The sequence below is a fragment of the Pyxicephalus adspersus genome, chromosome 3 (assembly GCF_032062135.1).
Source record: "Pyxicephalus adspersus chromosome 3, UCB_Pads_2.0, whole genome shotgun sequence".
NCBI lineage: Eukaryota > Metazoa > Chordata > Amphibia > Anura > Pyxicephalidae > Pyxicephalus > Pyxicephalus adspersus.
The window spans coordinates 61062697-61090164 of record NC_092860.1 but is presented as its reverse complement, the minus strand read 5'-3'; the positions used below and the strand labels follow the sequence as shown (position 1 = coordinate 61090164).

At 40.5% G+C, this 27468-nt stretch overlaps 1 protein-coding gene across 3 annotated transcripts in view; it reads left to right on the top strand.

Annotated features, from left to right (window-relative positions):
• Positions 1 to 27468, top strand: part of TPM4 (tropomyosin 4) — an 80207-nt gene that overhangs the window by 43428 nt on the left and 9311 nt on the right. The window contains exon 1 of one of the 3 annotated variants that reach the window (XM_072404897.1): positions 18575 to 18926. The exons of 1 other annotated variant lie outside the window; for it this stretch is intronic. In XM_072404897.1, the coding sequence (XP_072260998.1) occupies positions 18795 to 18926 (132 nt within the window). In that variant the 5' untranslated portion in view covers positions 18575 to 18794. Of the gene's footprint in view, positions 1 to 18574; positions 18927 to 27468 lie in introns of those variants that run through there. One more of the 3 variants, XM_072404898.1, reaches the window with a different exon arrangement.

The following is a 27468-nucleotide window of genomic DNA, read 5'->3' as shown; positions in this document are numbered from 1 at the left end:
TGAATTAAACAGACATGAACATGTTCCATATTACCAGACATTTGGGGCTCAGCACCTCTGTGGGCCGAATAAACAGGTGGTCCAGGTTGGTTTTGTACATTTGCAGTGATTGCTCATGATACCTGATAATATCCTATAAATACGAGTTGATGATGACAACGTCGGGCTGAGGTCCATGTTGGAAGTTGGCCAGCACGCTCTCTATGTACTCTGAAGAAACACGGGTCAGGAAATAGAACCGTACAAGGTGGTGGTCCGTTCTGTAATGATGCACTTGGTGGTAAATTATGCCATTGTGCATTTCGCCCAGAGATTCCCCAACGTGTCGGGTAGGGTACTGGGCAGGCGGCAGTATCAGTGACAGCAGAAGAAGGAGACGTGGGCCCTGAGACGAAGTTTGGGCGGCATTAGCAAGTGGCATCTAGAGTTGGGTACTGGGCAGGAGGCAGCATCAGCAAGCAGGAGGAGGAGGCAGTGGGCCCTGAGAAGTGTGGATGGCATTGTTAACTGGCATCTAGAGCTGGGCACTGGGAGGAGGAGGTGGTGGGCCCTGGTATGGAGCAAGGATGGCATTAGTGGTTGAGGCCGTCACCTATATGGACAGTGTAGAAGCTGTAGCTAATGGAGACATTGCTTTGTAGGGGACTGCCTTTTCCTATCTGCTAGCTGTAACTTTCTAAAATGCGGCATGGACAGCGTTGTTAACTGGCATCTACAGCTGGGTACTGGGAAGGCGGCAGCAGTAACAGCAGGAGGAAGAGGTGGTGGGCTCTGAGACAAAGTGTGGACGGCATTAGTAACAGGCATCCAGAGTTGGGTACTGGGCAACATCAGTAACAGCATGAGGATGGAGGCATTTAGTACTGAGATGGAGTGTGGACGACATTAGTAATTGGGATCTAGAGTTGAGTACTAGGCAGGCGGCAGCAGTAACAGCATGATTCGAAGGTGGTGGGCCCTGAGAAGAAGTGTGGACGACATTAGTATCTGGCATCTAGAGTTTGTTACAGGGCAGGCGGCAGCATCATTTACAGCAGGAGGAGGAGGCAGTGGGCTCTGAGACGGAGTGTGAATGGCATTAGTATCTGGCATCTACAGTCGGGTACTTGGCAGGTGGCAGCATCAGTTACAGCAAGAGGAGGAGGAGGCGGTGGGCTCTGAGACGGAGTGTGGACGGCATTAGTATCTGGCATCTAGAGTTTGTTACTAGACAGGCAGCAGCTTCATTTACAGCAGGAGGAGGAAGACGTGGTGGGCTCTGAGACAAAGTGTGGACGGCATTAGTATCTTGCATCTAGAGTTGAGTACTGGGAAGGCGGCAGCAGTAACAGCAGTAGTCGGAGGCGGTGGGCCCTGTGACGGAGCATGGACTGCATTGGAGGTTGATCTACGGTCGGGTACTGGGCAGGTGGCAGCATCAGTTACAGCAAGAGGAGGAGGAGGAGGCGGTGGGCCCTGTGACGGAGCATGGACCGCATTGGAGGTTGAGGCCATCACCTCTATGGACAGTGTAGAAGCTGTAGCTAATTGAGACATGAATGGATTAACGAAAATCCTACTTTCCATACCTACTATCTAGTGAAACCACATAAAAGGGAACGGGCTTGGTGGAATCTGTGGGGAAATACATACTTTTTTTATCATTTGTAGATTTCTAGCAAGTGCTATCACAGTTAAATATCTGTATTTGTTTCACATAAATACATACATTTTTATGGGTTTTAGGATACATACCAAGTGCTATCAGAATAAAATATCTATATTTTTTGGAGAAAAATATATAACATTTTATAGCCTTTTGGATACATACCAACTACCAAGTGCTATCAGAATTAAATATCTGTATTGTTTGTAGAGTAATACATCAATTTTTATGGCTTTAGGGATATATAGCAAAGTGGGATAAGAACTAAAGATCTGTATTTTCTGTAGAGAAATAAAGAATTTTTTATGGTCTTTTGGATCGATACCAAGTGCTATCATAATTAAATATCTAGATTTTTGGGAGAGAAATATAGAAATTTTTGATGACTTTGGAGATATATAGCAAAGTGGGATCAGAATGAAATATCTGTATTTTCTGGAGAGAAATACTGAATTTTTTATGGGTTTTAGTGCTATCATAATAAAATATCTGTATTTTTTTTACAGAAACTTTTAGTTTTTTTCTGATAGATTGCAAGAGGTATCCTAAATTATAATATTATTTTAATTTTAATTTTTTAATTTTTAATTATAAATTATATATCCTCTTGTAATATATCAATAAGCCAGACAAATTTCTATTTATCCATATAAAATACAGATATTTAATTCTGATAGCACTTATTATCTATCTAAAAACCCATAAAATCTTCTTTATTTCTGTAAAAAAAAAAAATAAGGATATTTAATTATAATCCCACTTGCTATCTATCCAAATAGCCATGAAAAAATCTGTATTTCTCTCTAAAAAATACTGATATTTAATTACGAATCATAAGAAATACATACATTTTTATGGCTATTTTGATAGATAGCAAGTTGTAGCCTGAATTAAATATCTGTATTTTTTTACAGAAATACAGAAATGATTCTGTTTATTTTGATAGATAGCAAGTAGTATCTAAATTAAATATCTGTTTTTTTTACGGAAATACAGAACTTTTGCTGTTTATTTTGATAGATTGCAAGTGGTTTCAGAATTAAACATTTTACATAAATACAGAATTCTTTATGTCTTTTTTTTAGATAGAAGTGGTATCACAATGGAATATCTTTATTTTTTACAGAAATACATATTTTTTTTCTATTTTTTTGGATAGATTGCAAGAGTTATCATAATTTATGCTAACTCTTGCAATCTATCAAAATAAACAGACAATTTTCTGTATTTCTTTAAAAAAATTACAGATATTTAAGTAATCATTCTGATCCTACTTGCTATCTATCAAAAAAGCCATAAAAACTTCTGTAATTCGGTAAAAAAATACTGATATTTATTTTTGATACCACTTGCCATCTATCCAAAAGGACAGAAAAATGTATGTATTTCTCTACTAAAAATACAAATATTTAATTATGAATCACACAGCTCCATTAAAAGTGATATAGGCCTCAAAGTAGATAGAGGCAGAGGGCCCTGAGGGAGGTGCTCGGTAAAAAAAATGTAGCCAGTTACACAGCTCCATTGCAAGTTATAGACCTCAGAGACAGAGTAGAGGTGGAGGGCCACTAGGGGGAGGAGTAGAAGGAGATGTCGAAGGTTGTGAACGTGCTCTTCCCATCAAGGTGTCGATGCAGCAGTTGACAACTAATTAGTAGACTCTGCAGAGGGGGTGTTGGAAGTCATTGCGGATCCAACCCTTATTCATTTTAATAAAAGTGATTTGGTCGACATTTTCTGTGGCGAGCCGAATCTGTTTGTCACTCACTACGCCCCCAGCTGCACTGAACGCTCTTTCAGATAACACACTTGCGGCTAGGCCGGCAAGGATCTGAATGGCATGTTCTGCCAGCTCCGGCCACTGCTCAAGCTTGGATACCCAGTAGCCCAGTGGGACCTGGCTTTGCAGTTTGCAAATGTCCCATGCAGAGCTCAGGTACTCCTGCACCGACTGAGTACCGCTGCTGAGTGTCATTAGCAATTGCTGCACGACTGGCAGCTTGCTTCCCGAAAAAAAGCCTGCATAGTTTGGCTTCTACTGCTACCGCCACCCATGCCGCTTGCCCAAGCAGTTGTTTGGCTCCCATGGCTGATGGAACTGCCATGGGGATCCCTGCTGCTACTGCTGCTGCTGCAGGCAGCCGGAAAGGCTGAGCACAAGTCCCTTTTTTAAGCACTTCTTAGTAGTGCTGCATTTTCGGTCCCCTGTATTGGGGCAAGATCAGATGTTGTATCTCAGGCTTGTAACGTGGATCCAGTAATGTAGCAATCCAATAGTCGTCAGTCTTTGTTTTTATGTGTTGTATGCATGGATCTTTGGCTATGCACTCCTGCATGAAGGCTTTCATGTGGCTCACACTACCCACAGCTGAGGTAATTCTGGACCCACACTCCTGTGGGTCGAACAGCAGCACAGGGTCATCCTCCTCCTCCTCCGCCTGGTCTTGCCATCCACGGAACATGCCTGGGTGGATGGATGCCATGTACCCTCAATATCCTCCTCTGCCCCTTCCTCCCCTTCTCCCATGCCTGCAATTTCCTCCTCATCCTCTTCCACCTCCTCTTCTTCCTGGATTTGTGGTGCACTATGCCTAGTAGGCACGCATGTCCGAGATGATGTTTGAAACGTCATCTCTTGATGCAGCGTCCGCTCTGTGTCGCGTCTGAGATCCACCATTATCTGTTCCAGCAGGCATATGATGGGGATGGTGTCACTGACACAGGCCTGATCTCTGCTGATCATCCTGGTGGCCTCTTCAAAAGATGACAATACAGTGCACAAGTCCTCAATTTGCAGCCACTCCGCAGGGTTGAAGAAAGTTAGTGTAGGTATACGTCTGAAATAAACAGACTCTGCCACGTAATCCACCACCGCTTTCTGTTGTTCAGTCAGCCGCTGCAGCATGTAAAAAGTAGAATTCCAACCTGTGGCCACATCACAAATTAACCGGTGCACTGGCAGGTTAAGATTTCGCTGTGAATCCACCAATCCGGCACTGGCTGTGTACGACCGGCGGAAATGGGCTGACAACTTTCTGGCCTTCAACAACAGTGGCCGGAGGCCTGGGTAATTCCTAAGGAACCGCTGTACTACCTGGTTCATGACGTGAGCCAGGCAAGGTACGTGTGTGAGTTTCCCACAACGCAGGGCTGCCAGCACATTGGCCCCGTTGTCACACACGACCTTGCCTGGCTGAAGTCTGTTGGGAGTTAGCCATATGTCCTCCTGCTCCTGAAAGGTACTTAGAATGGCTGCGCCCGTGTGGACCCCAGCCTCGTAACCCAGGCATCGCAACCTCAGGATTGCGTGGCATGGTCTGAATTTGCACCGAAAAAGCAAACTGCAGGTTGTTGCTGGCGGTGAACAGATGCTGCCGAATGGGAGGTGCTGGGTCTCCACGGCAAAGTGTCCCTGGAGGAACACGTTGAGGCACAAGAGTCAAAGGAGGAGGTGGAAGTGGAGGTTGAGGAGGAAATTGCATGGCCATGTGCTCTGGGCAGAGTTAGGTTTGCAGGCCTTGCTGCAGCTGCATCTTCCTCTGCTGCCACCAAAGTTACCCAGTGAGCTGTATAGGAAATATATCTTCCCACTCCATGCTTGCTTGACCAACTGTCGGTTGTCAGGCGCACCTTGCCAGAAACTGAGTGCTGCAGGGCCATAGACACATTGCTCCGCACGTGCAAAATACTGTCGCTTAGGCATAACGTACTGTGGGTTTGCACAGAGGAATGCGTAACGGAACGCATTGGAGTCCACCAGCCGGTAAGGGAGGAGCTCTAACGCAATCAGCTGTGCAATTGCCGCATTGATTAGCTTTATTTTGGGGTCATTTGGGCCATATTTCCTCTTGCGCTCCAGCATCTGGGGGATGGAAGGTTGGATGCTGCTAATGCTAACCACAGAAAGTTTTGACGAAGGGGTAGAAGTTGTGGGGGATGGCAAAGATGCCTAGGCAAAAAGGTAATGCTCGGCTAAATGCCCCACTCAAATTGCTGGCAGCAGCACGGGTCCCTTTGGTGGCAGAAGGAGGAAAGGCAGCTGAGGAAGATCGAGCAGTTTGAGCTTGCTTCTTGGGCAGAGGTGGTCACACAGAGCTCTGTGCTTTTACCATGTGTTCCTGCCAGGTTACCGGGTGGTGGCTTTTTAAATGAGTGCTCATGCAACTTGTTCCAAGTTGATTTGGGTTTTGGCCTTGTTGAATGCTGAGCACACAGTTTGCAGATGACCATAGTGTTGTCATCACTATGGACATTAAAAAATGCCCACATTGGCGAACATCTAACTGGGCCTAAAGGTGCTCTGGAGCTGGTGCTCATGGTGGTGGTCCACGTGTTAGCACTGCAAGTCGTGCCGGCGCCGCTGCTCCTAATTGCAGGCACGGGCGCCGGGCCCTATCTTTCAGGTAACCCCACTACCTGTGTTCCATGCCTGTGTTTCCTTCATGCTGAGACTTGCTCTGGTGTTTGAGCTGGCGTGGGTGTGTCTCTCTTAATCTATGAGGTAACACATACACGCCCTCTGTTTTTTACAGCCCATGGCTGGTTTCCTGCAGGTTTCCTGTACTTCCTACAGGAAGTTGCCTGAGCAATCTCTAGGTTTACCTTGTGTAACTCTCAGTGCTAGGTGTTTTCTCTGTTTTGCCTTGCTGTGTACCGAACCTTGCTTACGTTTTTGGACTTTGCCTGTTTGCTGCCTGACCCTGACCTCGGATTACGTTTTTGGACTTTGCCTGTTTGCTGCCTGACCCTGACCTCGGATTATGTTTTTGGACTTTGCCTGATTGCCGCCTGACCCTGACCTTGGATCTTTGTTTCTGGACTTCTTGGCCACGCAAGCACCGGGTTTCCTGACTCCTGTGGTCAGCTGCCACTGGCCTGGGGATTGCTCTGGAGAAGCACCTGGCAGCTACCCTGCAGCCCAAGCCTATCCTCACCATCAGAAGCTCTAGTGAAAACCAGGTAGCTGCTTAGTCATGCCCCTCTGGAGTGTACCCAGTCAGTGGCACAGTGGGTCCACACCTGCTTGCATAACACCTGCTTGCATAACACCACGGTTGTTTAGGCAAAGCTGTGGTGTCAGCTTCCGACGATTTACGTCCATGACTTGCCTCACTGGTACTTGAAGAATGCGGGCACTCTTTGAGGGCACTCTGCAACCTACTCCTCCTCTTCTTCCTCCTCCTCCTCCTCTTCCTGCCTATGATGATCTCCTTGTTCGCCCCATGTTGGATCAAGGACATCATCATCATCATCAGAAGAGACAGTTTCCCTATATGTGCCGAAAAGAAAGCAGCGGCCTTTTGGAGCCAGTTTAAATTGGCTCGTCTGGCTCAGAGTGTTTTGGTGAAAAGTAAGTGGGGGGAAAGCCTGTGAACTGACTCTCTTCGTCAGATGACTGAAACAACTGAGCATCTTGAGGGAATGCTTGTAGCTCCATCTCTCCAACCCCTCGGTGGGACTCCTCTACATACTGCTGTACACGTGACTTTCCAGCCGCTGATGAAGAACTAGGAGGAACAGGTGTATGGACTGTTTGGGACACCTGTAAGGCCTGTGTCTGGGATGAAGAGGGGGTATAATCACTTGACCCAGGCTGGGTCATGTACTCCACTACCTCTTGTTTATAGTGTGGCAATAACACCCCGCAAAATACTTTGTAGCTAATATGCTATATGTATATGCAAATTTGTACAGTAAGTGGATTTTTTTATTGGGGGGGGGGGGGGTTGACACAAAAAATGCAAGTGCGCTGTGTGTGCTGTGTGCAGCACTTTCCTTCAGTGTTGACACTTGTAATATGCAGCACAGTATACAAAATATATACTGCAGTATACACTGCGTCTGTGTGTCTGTCTCTAAGTACAAGTGTGATACTGACAATTGACTCCCTCCTAAACCCCACACCTGCTCCCCCCACAACATCCTTCTCTGCCCAAGACATTGCCACCTACTCCTATTGAATGTACAGCGCTGCGTAATATGTTGGCGCTATATAAATCCTGTTTATTAATAATAATAATAATAATAATAATACTGTGCATGCAGTCAGCGAGGGGACCCTGCCTCTGGCTGCACACTGACTATCTATCTATCTATCTATCTATCTATCTATCAATGTATCTATCTATGTATCTATCTATCTAGCTAACAGTGAAACACTCTACCTATCTGAGTACAGTAGATTTCAGGACTGCACCAATACAGTACAATCCAACAATCTATATAACTAATAGTGTGAGTGTGACATAGTCTAACAAAGTAAAGCACTTTTTTTTAACTTTGACAAAGCAAGCCAAGCAGCACAGAAAGGTTGTGATGCTAGCAAATCTCTGTCAGGAGTGGTAAATGCAGGCACGCCCTGGCCTTATATAGGCCAATGGCTGCCTGTTTGGCATGCAGTGACAGACAGCCAATCGGCTGCCTGCCAAAACAAAGAGGGGAGCATCCCTGCTGTTATAGGAGGGCCCTATGCATCATGGGGGAGGTCCCTAGGCATTGTGGGAGGGTCGAATTCCGGGCTTCGAATCCAGCAAAATTCAGGTTGGGTCCACCCGAATTCAAACGGTCATATTTGGGTCGAACATTAGGACGACCGGAATTTGAACAACAACACTAGTCACAAGCCTGAACCGAGGAAAACAAAAGGTGTAGATAAAAAAGTATTTTGTTGGTATGAGGCCAAAGCCTTGTATATCATATACTTTATGATTCCTTCTTATATAAAATCTAAATGTTCACATAATTTCCCTCCTCAAGTTCATTCCCTGACCTTATATTGCCTTTAGGGATTTTGTACTTGTAAAGGGACTTGGGGAGCCTGCCACCCACACCACTTACTCGTTGGCAACACCAGTTTAGATTCAAATTGGTGTTGCATAAGCGAAGAAAATATAAAGATATCCAGCACTGGCAACAAAGATAGCTTTCCAAACTTTGATGTAGGTCTTAGGTGCCAGGGAAGACTGTAGGCCTGGAGCTTGCACTATACATCACGGCTTTCATGGTATTTACAGGAAACCCTCACAGGAGTACTTTCATCCTTCTCCCTTTGAGGACTGGGGTAGCATCCCCATAGGTGAGATGATGGTCTATGGCTCAACCAGGCTTGTATCAGGACTTCCTGGAAACTTTATCCTCTAAAAGTGTAATGGGTTCCTTGTAGTAACTTTTATTAAGACTTTGGTTTGAGTAACAAATAATCTTCAGGTGTGGGTGTAACAGGGTCAAGTATTGCTTAGCCATCTTGTATGAATGTAAAATCTACAAAACATTTAATGATATTCTCCAAGATAGATGAGGTCAGCATTGAATAAAGGTGATTTAGCATGAGTTGAAATATATGTTGAAAAAAAACAAAAAATGTACACAACTAAAAGTTTAGGAGTAGACCATTTCAAAAACAAAATATCAAAAGGTTTTAAACATTGCAAACCTTTCTAACCTGGGCAGTCAGAGCTACTCCCTGTACATACACTTCACCAGAAGCCTAATTCTTCCGATATAGTGGTACTCAGGCCCTTGTAGGCACCTTGTCCATCCCCAGGGAGTTGACTGCCCACATCTACCATACCTATAATGAGACATCAAGCATCTTTCCCAGAGGTGATCAAACTCTGTTGATACCCAAAACAAAAGAGGTGTCCCCTCTGACGTCAGAAGTTAGGGAGTTGCGTTGAAGGAGTGCACCTACGCTATTCATCTCTTACTGTTCAAAAGGAGGTATCTAGTAGAGGTACATTTTTTGGGTTTTTACACCTTTTTACACTTAGTTTCCTGTTCTTATGATTATTATAAGCGAGTAAAGCAATATAGTGAAAAAAAGTATTATGATTATTTGATAAAGCATAAGATTTAAAAAGGCAGTTTTTTTTAGGACTGTATCCAAATACACTTTCCAACCAAGATAATTGGCAACCTCCTCAAGAGCATGTGATACCTGCAACAGTTTACTTCGATCATAGAGTAAGACATATGGTTGCTCGGCTTTCAAGACCCCCTAGTGTATTCAATAGTTCATTTTCTTTATCAAAATTCAATAACTAAGCTTTTAACTTGGCTCCAAACCCAGATTTCATTTCGTAACCTAATAGGGGTATCTGGTTTGACGTCTAACCTTTTTTCTGGGGTGACGGGTGCATCCTTGTTTGTCTGCTACATTCATGCCCGGGACAGGAGCGGAGACACAATAAAAAACACGAGGTAAAGTAACTTTCTGAGTAAAAACAGAAAATGTTATATCATTACTCACTTGATACCAGCATCAATAACCTTATCCCATATACTTTAGATAGTTAAGAGGAAAATTAGGAACATCCATTAAACATGATCCTGTTTTATCCCAACATTGTTCCTTTATAATTCTTTCTTGATTTCCCTGACACAATAAAACATTTTCCCTTCTCCAACACCCTTCAGTTTCCATCATTCTAGGCTGCCCTGACTCATAAACCATCAGCTCATGATCCAACCTAGGATGAAGGACAACATCATCTGACAAGATGGTACCTAAATTATTAGCATTATAAGCACAGTGTTCGGTCCCTGAGATGGGTACTAAAGAAGAAACCATGCAAGTTAGATTAGAACAACCATGAAATTGTGTCTACCACCAAACTTAGGTACCACCTTCCTAGCTTGTTTCTTTAGATTGAGTGAAAATTATTCTTCAAAAGGGAGGTGATCATAAACCTGAGATCTTCTGACAACTCAGATTGTATTTGGGTGCAGAACAAAGCGAGTTGAATTTCTTCCTGCTGTTTTACCAGCCCAGCGATTAAGCCTTTCTGTTTTTTTAATTTTCATGGTATCAGATGCAGGAGCATCAATATGACCATGTTGTAGATTTATTTATTTATTTAAATTTAATGTCATGAGTGCTATAGTTATATGAGCTAATAAAGAGACGGTATTTGGGAGTTGCTTTGTGCTGACATATCATGCATACTATTACAAATTTACGATCTGTTAAATATTTTTGTTAAATATCTATTGTAATAAAAAAACAATATAAAATAATTTGGTTAGGTTGATTATAAATAACATAATGAGTAAAGGGTAAATAGTAAATTATTTTGAAGTCTGCCAGATAAGTGGAAAATAGATAGTGGTCAGGCATTACCTTCAACCAGATCCTTGGCTAGGTTGAAAACAGAGACCGCAGCGGTGGTCTACATAGCCACGCTGAGTCATTATTTATGTATACTTACTATTCCCTGTACTTATACAATATATCTACTATGCACCTAGATACTGTCAAGAAAATTTGTGTAACTCCGCTATACGTACAGTACCCCTGAAGAAGCCCAAGTCGGGCGAAACGTGTCGGGTTATCGACATATGTATGCGACACGATTTATATCATATATTGCGCTATATTTTTTGGTTAGAAGCCTTCTGTCTAGCGCCCTGAATGGGCCTTTATTAGACTGACTTGGACATATTCTCAAGTCAGTATTGACATTTTGTTGTGTATTATGAGAAATGATCTTTAATACAATCACATGTTTGCCTTAAAAACCCTTCTTTCTCTCTTGTATTTCTTTATTGATGATATAAATTATCTGATATGTGTGAAATGTATGATTCAGTGACTGGTCATAGTGGAATTCCAGCCGTACTACATGGAGACAGAAATCACCACTCTAATTCTCCAAAGTAGTAAAGGAAACCTATTCTAGGAGATGGTGTTGGACAAAATGTGGCTCTGGGACAATATGAAGTGGGGGGTCCCAAATGCATATAATTTTAGTTCCCTACCCCTTCTCATTCTGTCAATTGGCACCTGGATAAGGTGGGAGCCCCAGGAAATTGGCCAGTTGGCTCTATCCTAAAACTGACATAGATTCTAAAATGATATGACTGCTGCCATTCCTGCACTCTCATTCTGCAAACAATAGTTTTCTAGTAAATAAAATGTATATATCTTGAAGTTTGTATCTTTCTGAGACTGTCTTGTGGCCCTGTATAAGGCATACTTAAAGACTGCAGCATATGTGAATTGTACAAAGCAACCCTTCTCAACTTTTTGCTCTGGAAGAGCCCTTTTAAAAATGTCAGGTATGAGTTGTATACATAATAGGAAAAAACACAATATACCTCTATAATGTAAAGCTGGAATTGCTTTGGCACTCAGCAAAAATATCAACAGTTTTTTAAATTCCTGTTGATAAAGGAATTGAGTTCTGTACACAGGGACTGGATTTGTGGATACCATCTGGAATTATAACCTAATAAAATAAAAAAATAACCTTTTGTCATATTGCTACATTCCAAAATTGTATTATAATTAAATTAATTTAATTATATTCTTTATAGCATTTCCCAATTCATATACTGTATTCATACCTTCTGCATAACTTGAACTAGAATACCATGATACACTTTTAATCATTTGATATATTCTTACATTTAATGCATGCAAATGACATGTTTTAGGATTTTTTCATACTTGCAGTCTTGTTTCAATATTTATCAAAAATGTTATTTTCTGAAACCATCATTGGTATGAACAACATATTCACATGCTGATAATGACAGAAATTACAGTATAACGTTAGAATGTATATTAACTGTGCCATTCCTCTGGCCCTGTGCTTCCAGTTCACATTGGGGACGTTAGGCTCCAAATATTACAAAGTACTGTCCAGCTAATATTGATACACCCAATGATACACCTCACTTTAGCCAGGGTAAACACAAAAGTGGCCACTGAATAGAAATACATTTACTGCAATGGTGGCAAAGGGTGGAACTGCCAGAAAGGATACCCTGGTATAAAGTGGGTAGTCTACGTTCTATTTACCTATGCTCCTGAAAACTTTGAGCACTTTTCAAACCTCAACTGTTTTTTCTCTGGATTGTATACAAGTTTTTTTTTTTAAATTGTGCTGTTCTACCTATAAATATATTGGCATATGTATATACATACAAAATATACAAACATACATACAAATATAAAGCAGAACATTTCCCAGCATGGCAGCCTCCATATTTTTCTTAGTACTGGTTTGTCATGTTTCCTTTGTTGGGGCTGTTCTGTCAGTTTGTGTTTCTGCTGTCTTTTGCTTATCTATAAATATTCTCTGTAGCTTTATAAGGGTTACATCCTCACCAGCCAGCGCTGGTGCATCTGTCTGCATTATTTTTGTTTGCTGCTCTACCCCACCCTCTGTCTGTTCCAGAGTTTGTTTGAGTCTGCTTATCTCAATCACATTGGTTTCTACTGATCCCCTTTGTTTGCCTGTATTGGTTGTGACTTCCATGCATGGCCATCTGTCTGTGTATCTCTTTGCTTCTGCTTACAACTCTTTGTCCTCTCTGTTTTCATGTGTTTCTGGTTTCCAGCTAGGCAATCCTATAGGTCACATACTTAGATCTTGGAATTTTTACTATGCTCCTGTCATCAATCTCATTTGCTCCAGACATTCCCGAAACTTCTAGATGTAACCAGCATTTCCTTCATGCCCATTTCCTGTAGTTTGTACACTGCATTATTAAATCTGTCACTGGAAAACAATTTTCTTATCAAATACTTTTGGAAGATAAAACATGTTTAGAATTTAGGTCAAGGTATAAATTCCCTCTCTACTTTGATGATTGATCATTGTTAATAAATTGATGGTAGATATTGTTATCTGCATATTTATGTATTTTACTTCATAATCAGGAAAAGTAACTTGTCAGACATATTATACGAGTTTCCTGCAACATAATGCAACAGTAACGATGGCAAACATGAATGTGATCTTCAAATTCCAAAAGTATTTTATTTAGGAATGTATGAAATATGAATATTATTGATTCTTTTTGATCAGAAGGCACTATTACAAAAAACTATTTTAATTAATACCATTGAGAAGTCTGGGAACTTACTATGTTGTCTGACAGGATGCCTTTAAGCACAAGGCTGGGAAGACATATACATCCATCAATAGACCGCTAAGGCTTTGTTTGGACCGGCAGTGAGGTTGTGGTATAGTTTGTTTCCTCACACCCCGGAACCACTCTGGTGAAATTCTAAATGTTGCATCTCACCTGCAACCACCCTGGAAAATGAATGGGGGTGGAAAGGAGAGGTTCACTACACCATGATGTAAAATTTTTTAAATTCTGGTTTGTAGAATAAGTGCAGTCGAGCGACTGAAAAGGAGTCAACAGGAATGCCTGTTCCAGCCACAAGTCGAAACATAGCTGGCATAGCAGCAGACTTTTTCTCCTATACAATTAAGTAACACAAGTCTTGTCACAACTACAGCCTGGTTAATCTCTCCTACTGTCCTACTCTCTCCTTCTATCAGCATATCCCTTTGTTTACAAATTTACACTGCAGCACAACTTATTGGTTCCTAGTGTTCCCAATCTGACCTTGGGAGTACAAGAGATTGCAAATGTCTGATATTAGACCAAGTTAAAGTACTTGTACATTTAAAATGTACATTTAAATATGTATCAATAAATTAGAGATGCATTTGTGTATGTATCTGTAGTTCAGGTTTAAGTTATATCTATTGTAGGTTTCTTTCAAGCTTTGAATTTTCAGATGTGTAAAAAAAAAAAAAAAAAGTCTATATACATTTGTTACTGTGTAATTTTGTTAACATTAAAAAAACTCATAATGCTTATATTTGTGAGGATTGATGATATCCAAACAGATAATGCTTGGCCTGTGACACTGAGGGTACCAATACATATATTGGGTAATAATAAATTAGTCAACACATTCAAGCAAAAAAAGAAAATCCCATGAAAAAATGTAAATAGAAATAATGGTTACATCCTGCAAATTTCCAATGCTAGTCATCTGTTGTCAGCATCAGTATTCTCCCTCTTTCCTCCTCAGGCCTTGTTGTATGGATGTCTCTGTATCTGAGGTCCCATAAAACTTCACATGCTGTTCAGGAAAAAAAATATCCTAGTTTCATGATGTACCATGTCCATATTGCCTCACATTTGCTGCTTATATGTTGCCTAGATTTATTTTACTGTACAATTCATAATCAGAAGAGTGTTCAGTCGTCACAAAGAAATACATCAAATTCCCCCCTTCCCTACTGGACAATATTCTGGGCTCACAGGACCAGGTTATATTCGATCTATCTGACACAGCAGAATAGATAATGGCATGCACTGGAGTCTTCAGAAAATGAGTGATGTATGAAATGACTTTTTTAAAGAAAAACAAAATATATAACGGGAAGAAATCTAATGTGACAAATTTGGTCAAGTAAAAACGATCAGGGCTAACAGCTGGTGCCTCCTCTTCCATGAAAATGCAATCAGTATTGATGTGTTGACATATAAAATTTTTACTTAGCAAAAATTTACAAGAGAATTGTATGCTTGGCTTGATATATCCCATTAGCAGATTTATTTCCCAGGATCTGATATGACTCCACTATATAATGCAGTATTTGATACCAGAGGACAATGCCTACTACTAAACTGAGACAATTGATAATCTTGAAGTAGATAGATTAAGAATTACCAACAAACTGACATAAGCTACGTACACACGTCAGATTTTTATCGCCCGATAATCGGCATCGGCCAAATATCGGGCGAAAATCTGCCGTGTGTACAGTCGGTGTCGTCCATCGTCCGAACGACCGTCCTGCCGGATCCACGGACGATGGACGACAACCGATCCTAATGAAAGGGAAGGGGGAGAGCGCGCAGCAGGGTGCCGCTCCGTCGCTCTCCCCCTCCCCTCTCCATAGAGCATGAACGGTGCTGTATGTACAGCACCGTTCATGCATCGTGCACTCCCTTGTCGTTGGAAAGGATCGTGAAAGATCCTTTACAACGACAAAAATTGCACGTGTGTACGCAGCTTTATAAACATTGTCAGTCCCCTTATCAGCCTGCTCCTGCTGTGATGTATCAGCATTGATATATCTTCTACAGCTTGCTTTTGCTGTAAGCCTACATACACAGGTCAGATGGCAGATTCACTGACGAGGAACAATCGTAATAAAATTGAATGGGAGAGAATGCAGCGGGGTGCCGCTCAGTTGTTCTTCCCCCTCCCCTCTCCCCTTTCCATAGAGCAGAAGGGCACTGATGTACAGCGTTTATTCATGCATCGTTTAGTCGTTTGTCATTGTGAAACGACCGTGAAAAATCCTTTTCAATGACAATTATTGCACGTGTGTACATAGCTAATATATGAACACTGCTGCACCTTTCTTTAGTTTATTTTTTTTTATCCAAATCTGATATTTTTTAAAAATTGCAGGAGTCTAAAAAATGGTCAGGACTCTGAAGAGTAGTGCAGGAAGCTAGTATGCTGAATAAGGCAATCTAGCACAGCAAAGTAATTACACTATATTATCTACAAACAGAATGGTTGCAAACAGTGTGGACGGTATGAAGACTTTGGCACACGCGACTTAGGTACACGCGTGCATTTTCTAATTGTCATTAGAAAATGAATGACTAATGACAGATCAGCGATTATTCACGATTATTTTGAATGATCGTATAGTGCACAATTCTGTACATACTGTATCAATACGCTCAAATATAATCCAACAATAATGTACACACACAAGATACGATCGTTTTAACGATGCAGTGACCTGTATTGGAGACAGGTAAGTGTAACGCAGAACTATCCACGATCACTACATGACCCTACACACAACAGATAGCGAACGATCATTGCTCAAACAGATCCACTAGGACGGTCCTTTGTTTCCAGCAACATTCCTCGTTCATCCGTGTCGTTGGCCTGTTGTTCAGACATTTTTTTTTTGTTAACGATTATCGAAATGATCAGTCGTTAATCATTAGTTTCCAGTGACAATTCTTGCACGTGTTTACGTAGCTTTAGTCTAAAGTAGAGATTGGCAGGCCTTTGGATGGGAAGGTCTGCTACATATTGGAAGCTGATTTATTTGTACCGTTCCAGGTGATATATATCTTGCAGCAGTTGGCATATCACCAAATATACATCACCATAGAATTCACTATTATATTGCCCATGTCATAGGTAAAATATATATCGATATTTTATCTTAATTGTGCAGGTCAGTGACAGGTCCTAGTATAGGAAGATCAGCCATGCCTTGCATGTTTTAGCAGGTGCTAAGAATATAAAGTCAATATCCTCTTAACTCTCCACTGCAGACATGACTATTGTTACATCCCTTTAAATCTTTAATATTAATATTAAACCTGCATGTTTTATTATTTCAGAATCCTGTATTTTTCATTAAAATTTCTCAGAGAAAGCCTTGACATTTTTTGAGGAATCCCTGATAAAATCAAGGGCTGGGGGAAAAAATGACCATCACATTGATAGTCAGTGGAAAGGATTCCCCTCTTACAATGATTGCTAAAAATGACACCCTTACAAACAGTTATAAAGTTTAAAGGTGTCATGGATTTGCCAAGTGAAGTTAGTCCCACACTATGCAGGCATCATCAAAAAAAATGTTAATAAAGCCACAGCCAAAGTTCCTGGTTGAGAATGGCTTCTCTAAATAACAGCATTCATTCTTTCACAAAGCCAGAATAAAGGAAAAGTAATGGCACTTGTGAATGTGACAAATCATAGTTTGTGTATTTTATGGTGCTTGTACCTGAAGATGTCACTTACCTACATACTCCTCATTCTTATCCTAAAATCAAAGTTATGACTTTGTTCACCTACAGTATGCCACTACAATGCACATATTTAAAGTGGAACTGAAGTATTTTTGGGTGTTGACCTTATGCCCCTTATGCAGAACATACTAGCTGAATATAGCTCAGACTTAGGCTATGTACACAATAATGCAATAATTGACGTTGGAAAGGATCTTTCACGATCTCTTCCTACGACTGCACGATGCATGAATGAGCGCTATACATACAGCAACCTTCTGACCTATGAAGAGGGAAGGGGGAGAATAACGGAGAGGCACCTCGCTGCCCTCTGTTCCCCTTCACTTCTATTACAATCGTTCGTCACCCACCGTTTGTGGATCCGCCAGGACGGTTGTTCAGACGATGGACGACAAGCCCTGTACACATGCAATATTCTTATCCCATATAAGTCCTAAGCCAATTATTGGATGTGAACCATTGCACGTGTGTACCTAGCCTTACTGGTTTGCAGGCACCATTCAGCTATGACGGGCAGAACACTGTGTCCCAGAATGATGCCATTGTAACCACTGACTCCATGGTGATCCTCATCAACTATGGACAGCCACTGCAGATGTAATCCCTGCACATGTCTAATGGGCCTGAAAAACGTATGTTTTTGGGGTGCGCATGGGTAAATATGGGTTAGTGGGCCGCAGTGCCAGTCGTTTACAAAAGCACCGCAACACAGTGCAAATATTTGCACATTGTATGATTGTTTCTTGATTTGCAGCACATTTTATACACTGGAAATCTGCCAAACTTGTTAACACAGCCACACAGTATACAGCATATGAGGGTTGTATGATGATGTGATATTTATTCCTAATGGCTCCCCAATGTACCTTCACAGTACACCACAGTGCTCCCAAAATCAGCCCATGCTCAATTTTTGGACTGCTGTGGAGCATTGGGCAGCCTGATTATGAGTGAATGGCCACTAATACAACATGGTGTAACACGCCACCTGGATGGATATTTATATGATTACACGTATGTCTGTCCTTACGTACATGGCACAGGTCAGTTGGCTGTGCTACCAGGCTGGAATCTATGGAATCCCTTATATCCTGTCGCTCCATTAACACCCCCCCCCCCGAGAATGTAAGGCAAGATGGGAGCAGCCGGAACGTTCCAGGTCTTCAGTCATTCAGCTAAGGGGCAGGAAAATCCACAATTTCTTTCCCAAATAAGTCGAAAAACGGTTGAGCCGCCCTGCGCCTGGCCGACGTCACCGTAAGACTCCGCCCCCCTCACGCCCTTTTTGTGCCATGACCTCACCCAAGAATTCCATCCTACAACTCATTGACTAGACTGATTCTGCAGGCAGCACCCACAGGCTTCCAAATTACCTTTTTCAAGTTTATGAGGGCACACTGGAACGCTGACTTATCCCAGCCTGGTGCACTAACTTCCACCCTCTTCTAGTCATTTGTGTGACCGGGAGCTGCTAGTCGGAGCCCGTGCACTGTGCAAAGGAAATTTGGAAGCCTAATAGTCAGATATCCCACACTTGGACACAATGGCAGGACTAAACTCCCTGGAAGCAGTGAAGAGGAAGATCCAGGCTCTGCAGCAACAGGCCGACGATGCTGAAGACAGGGCGCAGACATTGCAGAGAGAGCTTGACACAGAACGGGAGATGCGTGAGAAAGTGAGGCGCAGCTACTCCAAACTATACGGCCTTTGTTTCCTGTCCGTTCTCCCTTATTCCTGAGCCCAGCTCACTATTTCTCGCTGCACACTGGTCTCTCTGTACTGATGCTCCTTATTCTTCTTCAATGCTCCTTTCTTCTATGTATACAGTCTATGGTACATAACTGGTTCGGTCCACCTCGGATCCACCAAATGCCTTTATACATTCACATGACTCACCCAAGATTAACCACTGTTACTAATGAGATTTTATGTGAAAGGTGTGTAAAACATTGATAAATTGGATCTGTAATGTCATTCCAGTGTATTCTGACATCTGTGCAACTTTTTCTATTTTTCTAAAAAGATTTTTTTTTTACTTTAATTTAAAAGAATGCAGTGGGTGGGGGTGGAGGATTGGTGGTTGTACATCCTAAAGTAAATCTAAATAATTTTTTTGTTCATGAGAATTTAGGAAGTAATTGGTATAAACCTTAATTTTATTTTTTACTATCTGTGTCCCATATATTAAATTTCCTTACTACCTGTGCTGTAGACGCAACAGGAAGTCAGGGAAAGTTCTCCTGTGAAGATTTCTCAGTTTCAATGACCAGCTCTGACAATATAGAAAGGGTACAAATGGTAGTAAAGGCCTGATAGAGAATCTATCCTCCTATGAAACTGAACAAAATGGTTTGGTGTACTTTAGAAGACCATGTAGACTTTAGAATATTATCTGACACAAGCCGTCACTAAATAGCCAAGGATGGGATGGAGGATCCAACCAATTTCCATTGGAAAGCATCACTTGCACCCACCGGGATCAGTAAAACGACTCAGAATTTCTAAAATTGTTGGGTTGTATTTGAATAATTTCCATATAAAAAGCCTCTATCCTATAACAAGGTGCCCAGTCCATCGAGGACTCCCAACATTCATTTGTTGGATACTCTGGGTTACTTTACTTCATCATTGGTTTATCCCTCCTGACATGTTTTAGGAAATATTTTCTTATGGGTACATCTGTTGGTTTGGATTTATTCATTTTGACTTTGTATTGATGGTTTAGTGAATGCTGTATGTCTAGATTTATTCATCATCAAATCAAATTACTCTTTTTCAGTATGGAAATGGTTATGGTGACCCCAACTACTCTTAGAAGCCTTCATGGTTGTTGGCTGTGTTGCAAATTGCATAGCATATGTCTATACTCATTTCCCACCAAACTTTGCGCTGAATATTCCCAAAGAGTTGGTTATTAACCAACAGGATGTATGAAATGTGTTTCTAAAACGTTTTCCACATTGTGAGAATACCACCCCCATAATCCCCCCCCCCCCCCAATGTAACTTTTTTTAGCATACTGCGTCCACCGCTGCACTGTCTGGAAGAAAGTCATTTTACTTTATCCACACTTGGTGTAACTTGATTTTTCATTTACCTAATAGAATAATAAAGGCAAAAATTTTCATTGTATGTTTGCAGTTTTGCACTGTATCGCCATGAATGTAGCAGACTCTTGTCTTCTTTATATCTTTCTTGGAGCAATGGATGCACAGATATGTGCCAATTGTCAGTGTCTTACCCAATAATAGCATGTCTGATCATCACACTCCTTAATGGAGGAATATAGGAAAAGGATGTTTTCTCCCTTCATGATATTAGGTGATTCTGACTGCCAAAGAATCCCAAGACTATTTGTAAAGCGTTCTCACCCAGCCTTAGACATCTCTAAGGTTTCCCATAGTGCAGGTACCTTGCTGTGTCTTCAAGTAACAGTGTTGGTCCTAATATACACAAACAGAACCACTGCCAATTTTGTTATCGATTTGATCATTTCTGAATGTTAATCAGTCCCAAATCACTGTACCACATTTCACCTTTAGAAAGTGATCACAATTCTTTTAGGACTAGTAATAGTAATCGTTGGATCATGTAGGTGATAATTTGTAACTTCTTGATCCATATCTTATAACACATCACTGCTATCCACAACCCAATGGAACTCAAGAACTTTTTTAAGATCTTTTAGAATCTGTCAACTGCTTAATTCTGTTCAGATCTCTTACCTTAATCAGTGTAAAAATTAAAATTTGTTCATATGTGCCTTTTGTTTTAAAATCAATTAATTGTTTCTTTGGGTTCTTTTAAACCCAGCCTATACGCCGGAAACTTGGCTTTTAGTGCTTAGCTCAATCAATTGTTGTTTAAATATTTATTAGGAGACCTTCAGGTACATTATCATGAAAGAAATGTAAAAGGCTTCCATTGCTAAACTAGAGCTAGAACTTACTGTATACTTTTCAGTGTTAAACACAGATATTTTTTTTAGGCTGGGTGGGAAGAAATTGTAGGCGGGTGCCAGCCCCTGTATTGTGACCCAACTCTTTAGCAAGCACCCAACAGCTGGGTGGTTACTGAAAAGTGCCAAGTGATGCACCCGGCTAAAAGGGGCTGGGGAGAACACTGCTTTTCCTGATCAGTGATTTGGGAAGAACTGGTTACACATCAAATGATAGCCAAACAACTGACGCTGTCAAAAGAATTGGGAGGGGTGGGGCTTAATGCTAGGAGGGGTGGGCATCTTGGGCAGTAGAGTTAAATAAAAGTAAGTGGAGCTTGGAATAGGGGGGGGGGCTAATCTCATCCTGCGTAAGTCACCTTGCGTTAGAGAAATGCACACTTTATATTTATAAAAATAGGAATATCCTAGTATATCTGGAAGGATTTTAAATCCTGTATGGGGTTCATTGTGACTTTTCATTTAACCTTTACTGCTTGTGGGGGCACAACACATCTTATGTCTAATTGGATTCAGCTTTAACTGAAACAACATGAATAAATGCTTACCATTGTAAGCATACCTGTCAGTGATAGATGGGTAGTCCAAACCACTCCAGCTTGCAGTGCTGCAGCCCTAGCATCTACTGTGTCCCTTTATCTAGCACCAAGAGTTCCCATTCATTCAGTGGATAAGTTCTTGTCAATAAGGATAGTGAGGGTTATGGGGGTTGAACTGATTTCATCTTGCTGTTTTGCAGATGCTCCATAAAGGTGCAGCCCAACACATCTACTGAGTTTAGGCTGTTGACACTATATAGTTTAGTAGTTAGTATTTCTTGTTTGTTTAAGGTCCTATTTTCAAAACCGCACATGAGGAAAGAACCTCTGTTGGGTGTAAAGTGCAGTGGACTTGACTTTTGGTTCTGTGAAAAGCCCACCTGCCCCTTCCTTCCTCATGTGCGTTCCTGTAGGCCATTTCCTTTGCTTTATTCCCCTTCCATGAGTTACATTTAAATAACACTTGAGGACTTATTTGATGACAGGATAACAGATACTTTTCAGCCTCCTGAACTCTGATTCAAGTACACCACATTGCATATTGTAGTGCGGTGCCTCTGAAGAGGACATTGCACATTGTGCGATGTGGTGGAAGCCTAAATCCAAGGAGCTGTGTATAATCCAAGGGCTCCTAAACACTGTTGAAGCTTCCTGCAAGTAGAAACAGTCACCAGAACAACCAGAAGTATCTGTTATTACAGCTTCATGTTTTTTATTTTTTATGTAAAAATGTTTACTGGAGGTGTGGTACATCCCAAAACAACAGACAGCTATATAATGATAGTTTTGTTAGTCTTCCTTCATAAGGTAAAGTGCACTTTATAGTATAAAAAAGGCAAAACATTGTTGGGATAAAAAGGGGAAGAGTTAGAACCTGATTTTTTTTTTTTTTTTTGGCTGACAAGATCTCCCAGGGCAGGAAACTACAGGAAAAGAGAGAAATCCTCCTAGCAGGCACAGGGACATAAATACTATCATCTCCATAATGGATTTATCAAATCTTGAAAAGTACAGAATCCTTAAGCAATGTGGATACACTACATAATTGCTACCTGAGATGAACAATTGTGGTACTGGAAGTGTGATTCAATCCAAAATCTAACTTGTGCATAGTGGTCCCCAGACATTGTTAAGAGAGATCCATGGCTGACCAACAACCATTTCCTTTGGGGGAAGATGCAGTGGGGTTCCTCCTGCTCATCCTCCCCTCTCTTTAGAATTCCATGTAGTTGTGTGTACAGTACTTCTTTGTTTTAGTGTAGTTTAAAACAATCACAAAATATTGTTTTCATTGACAGTAATTTGATGGCTGTATGCAGCTTTAATTTCGGGAGCGCTTCTGGTGAAATTGATGCATCAGTGCTTACACAGCATCGAAACAATTACAGCTTGAGTGACGAACTGGCATGTCCCAACATTTTCAGTATTGTCCAGGCAGACGACAAAAGGAGACCATACCTGTTTTAGCAGTGCGTTCCTTTCCATGAATCATCATATGAGCTCATTCAGAGGTGTTCTAGTCAAAATGAGCGAATCTGGTACACAGTATAAGCCAGTTATTGTGGATGTCAGTCATTAATGAAATAGATTGTTTTATATGGTGGAGCTGTCCAAGTGACTTTTTTTGTGATCTTCTTTAACATGGTTAGACCATTTTTTCTACAATAATCTAAGTTTTTACAAATTATTGTGCACAATAGTGATATATTCTTGAAGTAAGTTTAGTTACAAACATGAGCAATTCAAGCTAAGCATCTAGTAAAAAAAAAAAATGAACAAGGAGAAAACCACATGTCGGTTTATTTATAATATTTTCAATAAACTGGCTTGATCCAGAGATATTTTAGCTCTTCTCCTATAAGTCAAACATAGCTGAACCCTTTTTTTCTTTTCTAGCCTTTTGTTTGGTCCATATTAATATGATTATCAGTCTCTGTAACTGAAAGACCCAACCAAGTTCAAACTGTAGAAATCAGATTTTGCACATTTGTCTAAAGCTGTCCAAAAATTGCCGAACAGTTAGTTTGCCCTATTTACTTATTATAATTCATTAAAGGGCAATAAGAATTCCATAAATCTGTGCAAGGAAATCCTTTTATAGACTGCTGTACACTGCTGTCACCCAAGGTTAAGAATCACAGTGGGTGCAATACACATCTTACTACCTAAGGCCAGCCATAGCTAAGCTTGTATATTTGTGCCCTATGCTAACAACCATAGGAAAATTTAGGATGGGAAATAACATTTTTCCATAGATTTCGGTTGAGCATGGGGTGTTGGCAACAATGGTCACAATGTGAAATCTTAGAAAGGGCAATATTCAATTTATGGTAATGCGCACTTAAACAGGTCTCCCCTTCTGGCAGGCAGAGCTGTATAAATCTCGTTAACATTTCTTTGAAGATTGTTCAAAAAAAGTTGAAAATGACAATATTGCCTCTCTTTCATACCTCACTTTGCATTTATTTACAGGGTGACCTGAATAGGTCATACCCTCATTTTTTAAGTGTTTCTATGATACACTAATTTCCATTTTCCTCTGACATAAAATAAAGTTCATCGCTATCCCTGAGGGCATTGTGCTGTCCATTCATCACAACTTACACAAGTACAGCTTGTCTGCACTGTAGATTTCATAAATATTATTAACTCAAGTTTTTTTGTTTTACTATGGATGGCTTACATGTTAACATGTCTTTTATAACCGCCATCTTCTTTTTATGGTTTAGTGCTGTGTTAACGGAAACTAGTATTTTAAAAATGTTTAATTATTAATATTGTACATTATATTTTAGATTGATAATATAGGTGAACTATGGGCACAAAAACTTTGATTTAAATATGTACCCCAGTTGTCACAAAGGATTTAATTACACCAAATGCCTGTGCAAACCCAGATATTAGATTTTTTTAGTAGCGTGGTCATCCAGTGTGCTGCTGGTAGCCTACAGGAGTGATCCAGCCCATCCTTCCTCCAAAAAGAGATCAGCAATGACTGGTCCTAGTTTAGAGAAAACTACACATCACAAAAACAGTTTTACATTGGATTGCTGCCCTTATCTACAGGAAACATACAAATTACACCAAAATTTAAAGTAAGAATTACTGCAATTACGGTTGCTTCAGTCTGTAGCCTGGTTCAGGAATGCAGTTTAGGAGTTGTTATTCTTAGGCAGCTAGTATTCTTAGGCTAGGTACCCACGTGCTATGGTTCTCGTTGGATATTTGGCTCAGGGCTGATAACGGACGAGAATTTTGCATGTGTACAAAGGTTGTCGTCCATCCTCTGAACGACCACCCTGGCGGATCCACGTATGATGGATGACGAAGGATCGAAAAGGAAGTTAAGGGAGAGAGCACAGCGGGGTGCCACTCTGTCATTCTCCCCCTCTCTGTATGTACAGCACTCGTTCATGCATCGTGCAGTCGTTAGTCGTTGGAAAGGATCGTGAAAGAACCTTTCCAATGACACTTATTGCATGTGTGTACATAGCCTTAGGGTGTTTGCAATGGTAACCCTCATATTTAAATCCCCCATGGCACAGTCAAAGAGTCAGGACAGCAAACGTTTCTGCTTTGAGATACTATTTGACTGAATTATCGTACTGAGCCTGAAACAGGTGAGTTATCCCCACTGAATATTCATGTGAGTGTTCAGATGGAATTAAGATGAAAATAAACCAGATCCTTGAAGTGCTGTAGTAATTAAAACAGATGGAGCCATTGTATTTGATCAGTAGGAAGAAGAGTATAACCAGAACACCATACTTCTATTGAGTGCTTTAACTTGTCATATCAACTGTTAATGTAACCAATAAAATTGGTCATTATGCAGTTACATTGTCTTCTTTCTATCCCTCTAGTTTAGCTTTAGCTGTAGAGTTCTGTAAACAAAATTCTTTCAACAAATCTGTAATAGGTGGGTAGCCATGTGAAATAGAAATCTTTATTATTGTTAGTCCTACACATAAAGAAAATTTGTGTATGCTTTCCTCGATCTGTAAATTATCTGAGAACTTAATAATTACCTAATATGTCAGGATTGGAACACTATTTTACCACAGAGGCTGATTGAATAGTGTCCCAGAGTTCTCTGCCTTGTATGAAGCGGGGATGGGGAGTTGTGGGAAGGATTGATTTAATTAATATTAGGTGAATAACTGGTTAGTAACTTCCTAAAAAAAATCCAATCACATGAAGGCCAAATAAAACATTAATGTCGAAATAGAAAGCAGGAAGGAGCATTTCCTCTAACATCACATATATTTTAGTATAGTGCATGCCTCACTTGCTGATGAGTTTTTCTGGAGGATGCAGGGTGTGGACTCTGCTTTACCAAGTTTTTGGTATTGTACATTTGCCAGAGTTTAGCTCATTTTGATCAGTGGGATTTTGCTTGTATGGTATGTAAGTTGCAGAAAAATTGTGATAGCACATTTTACTATACTGTAGCTCAGATACAGAAGTTGTAGTACTACAGCTGTACGCATATTGGAAACTTATAAAGATTTTAGCTATAACCTTAATTTCCACTATACTTTTTTCACAGCTTTGCAAACCTGCTCTGCTTGTTTGTATTGTTTAATTATGCTACACCACCATATATAAATTTAAATTAATATAGAAACTTTTGCTGAGCTAGATAAAACCATTATTAAAGTGTATGAGCCTTTTTTAATAGCCATGGGTGGAGTATGGGAATGTTAAAACCCCTATTAGGCAATTATTTTCTATCTAAGTCTTTTTGTGGAGAGTCCTTTCCTAATGCTTTCTTGGCAAGTACCCTGTAGTGAGGGAATTATTATTCTAGTCCTAAACCGTTATCACCAGAATATTTGTTCCCATCTGAAGATCTCTCACATTTGGCTCCCATGACAACTCTTTAAAATTTTGTTGCTGAGACTGTACACTGAATTGCACATTCAGAGATACATACACAGTACACTAATAAAAAAAGAGAGCTGATGGACAAACAGAAAGAACCTGAACAAAAGAGTATCCCTGTTAAAAAAAAAAAAAAAAAAAAAAAAAAAAAGTTTTTCAGTGTTAGGTTAAAGGTTGCAGTGAAGTAGATTTTGAGGCTTATCTCTGCAATGATATACATTGCCTCTTGAGCAGTTTATAGAGAATGATTGCTCATGTATTGAGACACCTCTTGACTTCTTTGTGAACAATTATTTTGACTGCAAGTAAGCAACAAGCTTTGATTTGATATCGTGCGATATATTATCCTACTGGCACTCCTTTTCCTGTTGTAAATGTGCTATAGGTCAGATCTTCTAACTGATTGGCTCTTCAGCTGTTTTACTGGATTGACAAATAAGCTGATACACTTTTTGTCACAATGACTGTAAATGATTTCATAGCAATTATCCCCAACAACCTTAGAGACATTGTAGTGAGAGTATTAAGAAACTGCATCTGGTCCAGAGGCAGTGCCACCTATTGACATTTGTCTATCAATGACTATTAGATTTATTGAAGAAAGGTCAGCAAGTGTTAACAATAAAAGGTCAAACAATGTAAAATACTGAACATGGATGTTGATGAATAGTGGGATGTAATTAGGAATTGTGTAATTATTTAATCTGCAAGATGCTACTTGGTGGCTTATCTTTTCCAACTTTTCAATATTCAAAGAAGAAATGTACAATTGGTTTGAATAATTATAGTTTGATTAGTGATTCAATTTTAATTTTGCAGTCAACCCCTCTCAAGTC